Source organism: Gymnogyps californianus, chromosome 16, assembly GCF_018139145.2.
Source record: "Gymnogyps californianus isolate 813 chromosome 16, ASM1813914v2, whole genome shotgun sequence".
Lineage (NCBI taxonomy): Eukaryota > Metazoa > Chordata > Aves > Accipitriformes > Cathartidae > Gymnogyps > Gymnogyps californianus.
Genome location: NC_059486.1, coordinates 15,555,186 through 15,561,185, shown reverse-complemented (window position 1 = coordinate 15,561,185; position 6,000 = coordinate 15,555,186). Strand labels below are relative to the sequence as shown.

Genomic DNA, 6,000 nt, shown 5'->3' with positions numbered 1-6,000 from the left:
CATGCAGTGTGCTCCAGGGGCTGCAACGCTGGAGAGCCACTGCAGGAAAAGCGGCCACAGAAGTGCATCTTCCAAAAGCAAAGACCACTCGGGGACCTTGGGCTATTTTCCTCTTCACAGGCATGTGAAAGAAGCCCACCAAGACCTAACTGGAGACTTTCAGTGGACTTAGGGGGCTTTGCAGCCAGCCCCAGAAGCACACAGAAAACCTGCAGGCACCAAGGGGATTGTTTGCGCTGTCTAGCTTTGAGCAGCTGGTCTTTTAATTGAGAGGAAGGCACCTTCAGAGGGAAAGTCAGGACAGTCACCCACGTCAGGAGCTCTGACTTGCCTTCCGAGGAGCTCTCCCCTAACAGGGGTTGCAGAGGAACGACAGGGAGACCAGACTCCTAACACCAGCAGCTAGAGTAAGGCAGGTAAGAAAACCTCAAGTCTAGAGCTCCCAGAGGAGGTTAGGACCAGATTTTCCAGTGTTCAGAGAGCGTTACAGAGGCTGGATTTTGAAAGAAAAACCCAATGCTGAATTTGGAGCTCTTCTGAAAATCCATCCAGAGCTGAAACTCTTGTGTGCTCAGATATTGTAGTAATAAACAACGTAAAAATCCCAGGGAGAGAACAGAGCCCTAAAAAAAGACTAAAGGGGATGCTATGCATCAAGGGACAAGATCAAAAGAAGAGGAATTTCTGTGATCAAAGTCCCTCTCTGCTACTGGCAGAACCTCATAATGTTAGTAAGAAACTGAGTAGTGGCAGCATCCCTGTATCGCCCAGGCTTGCAGGGCTGGCTGGCTTCCCCGTGCCACAGGGTAACGGCTCTCCAAGGAAGCAGCTTTCTTTCCTCGCAACAAAGCCTGTCGAGCCGGAGTTGGCCCCAAGGAGGGCTGGCAGCTCTGCTCTCCCAGACCCCGAGCTCTGAGCTGGGATGCTGGCAACTGCCGCGGCAGTTGTGGCGGTAACCACGCTTGCTGCCCTTCTGCTGCAGCAAGGCAAGGAAGCGACTGCCTGGGTCCTGCTTCCAAAGCAAGTCCTTAGCAATAAAATGCAATCGTACGGATCTTTGGTTAAGTCACTGAAGAAGGCTGCGAAGATCTGAGCCGGGGCCCCTGGACCTAACACTGAACACAGCACTTGGAGAGCTAAGGGTACTTCCAGTTTAGACAGCAGCACATGTCCAACTACCTTACTTCCACAGGCGTGGCACTTCGAGAAAAAGGAGAAGGGGAGGAAGCATTGAAGGGGAGTCCCGGCTCTTTGTCTGGATGCCTCGTCTTCCCCATGTCCTTCATTTGTTCTCGATCAGAGTCTGGACTTTATAGACAAGGTCCCGAGCCAGCTTCAGGATCTGCTTGGTGTTGTGCCGCTCAGCCATTTCTGGAACACAGACAGAAGGAACCCACAAAGAGGCTAGACCCCAGCAGCCCGGCGTCTCCAGGAGTCCCCCCCAGCCTCACAGCTCTCCGCTTCTCAGCCGAGCTCCAGGCAGGAGCTGAAGCTGCGAATTCCTGCCCAAGTTCCCAAGCACCATCCCTCGCAGAGACACCTGACTCGGAAGAGCCACCATTAACCACCTCATCTCGGGATGATTACAGCCAGCAGGAAGCACAGCCTACGCTCACAGCTCCCTTCAAGCACGGCAAGGTGGGCTCTTGCCAAGGATGGCAGGGTGGCTTCCCCCAGGCACCACCAGACCCCCTCAGAGCCTGACTGTTCAGGGGCAAGGGGTCTCTTTACCATCACGTTCCAAGCGTCAGCATCGCACAACCATATATTGCTCTGTTTCTTTTAAACCTTTACCAGTATAGCCCAAACATGACTGTCTATAATCCGACAGACATGTGCTGCCTACATCTGAGCAGCTGCCACAAATTCAGCCCAACAGAACACGAGCTGTACCGTTGAAAAACTTGATGATGTCTGTAAAATCCATGTTGTTCTCCAAGATTATGTCCCGGTACATTTCCACCAAAGCCAGGGCTATGAAGAGCACATAGTGTGCAGAGGAAACGTGTGCAGCTGCCCAGATGGTCTCCCAGACGGCGAACACGTCATCATACACCAGCTCTGTTAACAGAGGAAAAAGCCCAGCAGTTACTACACCAGCCACGGATTTACAATCACCCTGACTCACACAGTTCACAGCAGCACTGGGAAGACACGCTGGGTGGTTTCTTCCCACAAGAAACTGTTCCAGTTGGAAGCAATAAGTAAATCATCCGTAGGGACAAATATTCTGGCCTGCAGCAGGTGGCACAGGCTTCAGGACACAAACCCGGCGGAGGCTCACCAGCAGCTCTGGAACAACAGGTTCTGTATCTAGACAGAAAAGTCAGCCACAAATCTACCAGGGAAAAGCAAAACAGGAACACATGGTAAAAAGTTAAGTTCAGACAACTGAAGTTGCAGAGGGTATTGAGAAGCGTGGAAGCATGGCAGACCTTGCCCTCCCTTCCCATTTGCTGGTCTCAGCTGCCTCCCTCCCAGCACACACCTCTCTTGAAGTCCAGGAGAAACCATCGGTAGCAGAAGTAGAAGTGAGTGTAATCACCGTTCTGGTGCATCAGCTCAAAGAGCTCAGAGTCCAGAATCTGCCAAGAAAAGCAAAAGGAAACTCATCAGTGCACACCAGAGGCACCAGCCATTCCTCTGCCCACCTTCCTCCATTCCCGCTGCTCTCCTATCGCACCACATCATCTTCCACACAGCTTCTCCCTCCTTTGCAATCCTGGCACACGTTGCTCCCAGGCTGTCTTTACAGCCCTCTGCTCCCCACCACTGAAAGCTCCTCTCAGCCCCTCCGAGACCCCCGTCTCGAGAACAGCTTTCCCCCTCCGGTTTGAGAGGCTGCCGTCCCTGCGCCAAGACCCCCTTACCTGGATCAGAGATCTCATGTTGGCGAAGTGGGTGTCCATGGCTCCTCCGTGGGGGAAGTTCTGATTCATCCTCTTCATAAGCTCGGTGAAACAGCTGAAAGCCAGAGCCTCTGCGCCGGGAAGAGAGACGGTCACTGCTCGGCTGCACGGACACTGCTGCATCTGCACCCGCATCACCACACCCCGCCATCCCCCCGCAGCAGGAATATCCCTCCCTGCTCCACACACACACTCGGGGGCACGCAGCAGGGATTGGCCTCGGAAAGACAGCTTCCACCGCAAAAAATACACGCTGTCCCTAGGTCGGGCTCCCGGGAGTCAGACAACATCAAGGACAAATGGGATCCTGCCATCAGCTGCTCCACACCTCTGAGCACGGGATCCTCCCATTGCAAAGGGCCAGCGCCAGCCCAGCAGATCCCCCCGCGCATTCCCACAAAGGTATGGGGAAAGCGGAGCAGAGCAACCCACTCACCGTCATCCAGGATGACCAGGAGAGGGGCTAGCAGGTCACACATCCCCTGCACGTAGCCAATCTCAATGTGCTGCCAGATGTAGCTGAGTGAGAAAGCAGGAAAGGTGGCCCGTGAGCCCTTCCCGTGCCACGCATGAGTGTCACAGCCTGCCACCTCGCTTCCCCGTGCCCTGCCTCCGTTCCTGGGACGCTGGCATTTCCTACATGCTGCTACCAATAATCAGACCTGTTTATTCCGCTACATCTACGCTCCATTCCTCTACGGCCGGCCTGTAAATGATTAAGTTCCCGTGGTGGCTTTCAGATAAGCCATGCATGGCACAACCCTGGATCAACACCCTGCGATGGCCATGGCCATGGCCATCGCAGGGTGTTGATCCAGGGTTGTGCCATGGCCATCGCAGGGTGTTGATCCAGGGTTGTGCCATGGCCATCGCATGGGAAATCGGTGCAGGGAAAAGTGAAATGAAAAAGCACAGCAAGATGAGGTGGTTGGTGAAAAGGCAGAGACTGATAGAGTTTGTTAATTTATCTCTCTTTCTCACCCTTCCCCCTCAATTCTCAGCCTCTTGGTTCTCTCTGCACGATATTCCCTGCTTCGCCTCCCTGGACCCAGCGTCTCAGGAAGCAACCAGCCCTGCAGAGATATCTTCCCATATTTGGTAGCAAGTGAAAATGTGTTCAGAAAGGACTCGGATCCACTGCTGGCACAAGGGAACAATCTTTTCCATCCTGCCCACTAGTTTTCCAAAATCTGCTGTATTGTAGGTCTCATCTCAGCAGAGATCTCCAACTCTGGCTGTCAGCTAAAGTGACAGCTCTAATGAAATAGCAGCTTCTCCTCATATTTGCAAGATGAGTAATAATATTTGAGCCTTCGCTGCCCCTGAAGCAGCCGCAGCTGCTGAGCTGGAGCTGGTTTGAGTCGGTGAATGTCACACAGCAACCTCTTAGTCACAGGGACTAAGCAAAGAGAATCAGAAATGCACCCCAGGTATTGCTGTCTTCTGGGTTCCTGGGTAGGCACTAACCACTCGATCGCTTCAGGCACTTCCTCATTAGCACTACAGCTCTGCGGGCTGATCCTCATTAAAACCTTTTCCAGACATATTCCAGAGAGCAGGTGGGCTGCACTGGGTTCAGACCGTGAGGCAGCACGCCTGGGCAGCCCCAGGGAGCCCTCTGCTTTGGCCAACAACCCAGACAGACGGCAGTCACGGGGCAGAGCAGCACAAGGCAGGATGGCTGGACTCCTCGGTCTGGTAACCGTGAAGTCCTTGGAGCTGTGACCCCAGTTCTGGGATGATGAGGGGATTTGGGGGAGGAAGTCAAGGAGATAAACTGAGTCACCAAGTTTGAGGCTCCAGCCTCAAGGTTAATTGAGGGAAACCAGCCAGCAGTGTCAGGAGCCTGCTCCCGTCGCAGGGAGGGCTGGCGGGCTCCCACCCTGACCCCCGCAGCTCCCACCTGCACATGATGTTGCGGAGTTTCTCCAGGTTGGCAGGGGTGAAGTACCAGTAGTTGCGGTCACACCGCTGCACGTCCTTCTCAATGCGGTGCAGGTTCACCGTGTACATGTCCAGTAGCTCTGGCTGCCCAAAACAAAAGCAAAGGTGATTTGTTTTCCAATAAAAAACAAAAAAGAAAGTTGCAAGGGCAACAGAGCGAGAGGGCAGGGTTTGAAGGTGGAGAGCCCCTGTACGCACAACTGCAGGATTAGCACAGGGGAAATGCAGGTCAATAGTGGGGCACCCAGGAAGAAACCCACTCAGTGAACAAGTCCATACTTACAGAGTAGGTGACACCCGTCGAGGAGACAGCAGACGCTTCGCCGTTGGCCAGATCAGCTACAGCCAGAGAACCCAGCTGCGGGTACAAACTCTCCATCTCCGGCTCCTCAGAGAGGTTATCTTCACTCTCCACCAAGCTTTGCTTTTCAGCTTCGCTGTCTGCCCAGCTCTCTACCACAGTCAGGGCCACAGCGTCACGATCACGCAGGACCCCTGCCGAGCTCTCACCCACAGGAACAAAGTCCACGCTTCCACCGGTGGGAAATTCACCTTCCAGGCTGTCTTGGCCCTGCAGCTTCTCCTCCTGCCGGGCACCATCTGGGTCCTGTGGGCCTGGCACATCAGACCCACCGGCCTTTCCCTGAGAGCTGGCCGAGGATTTGTTGGTTTCCAGGGCACTGTCCTCGTTGCTGAAGCTGCGCTCCGAGAATCCCGATGCGATGGAGAAGTTCTGGGAAGAGGGGTGGCCAGAATCAGGGGAACACGTGCCATTGGGAACCGTCCCGTTGGGGATCTTGCTTTGTTTGCCATCTTCCAGCTGAGCATCTGCTTCAGTCTGTTCTACTTCATCAACGGATTCAAACACCTGGAAAGCACGAGCAGAGAGCCACGTGAGAGCGAGCAAACCCCCTGCATTCAGTGAACTGTTGGGAACATGGGCATTACGTCCCCAAGAGCTGCATTCAGCAGTTAAACTGCTGAATGCAGCTCTTGGGGACGTAATGCCCATGTTCCCAACAGTGGGGAGGGCGGAAGATCTGCTCTATATGTGCAGGGCTCATACAAGCAACCAGTGGAAGAAAGCTCAGAGGACGTGAGGGCATTTTAACTTACTAGTGCTGTGCCTGGCTGTGGCTCCGCATCT

At 54.1% G+C, this 6,000-nt stretch overlaps 1 protein-coding gene across 1 annotated transcript in view; it reads right to left on the bottom strand.

Moving 5' to 3' along the window:
• Window positions 1-1,282: 1,282 nt before the first annotated feature.
• SGSM1 (small G protein signaling modulator 1) overlaps window positions 1,283-6,000 on the bottom strand; it is a 42,766-nt gene continuing 38,048 nt past the window's right edge. Inside the window, exons 21-27 of the mRNA XM_050906912.1 lie at window positions 5,137-5,721; window positions 4,813-4,937; window positions 3,346-3,428; window positions 2,871-2,980; window positions 2,489-2,585; window positions 1,894-2,061; window positions 1,283-1,371 (exon numbers count right to left, since the gene is read on the bottom strand). Coding sequence (XP_050762869.1) covers window positions 1,283-1,371; window positions 1,894-2,061; window positions 2,489-2,585; window positions 2,871-2,980; window positions 3,346-3,428; window positions 4,813-4,937; window positions 5,137-5,721 — 1,257 coding nt within the window. The remainder of the gene's footprint in view (window positions 1,372-1,893; window positions 2,062-2,488; window positions 2,586-2,870; window positions 2,981-3,345; window positions 3,429-4,812; window positions 4,938-5,136; window positions 5,722-6,000) is intronic.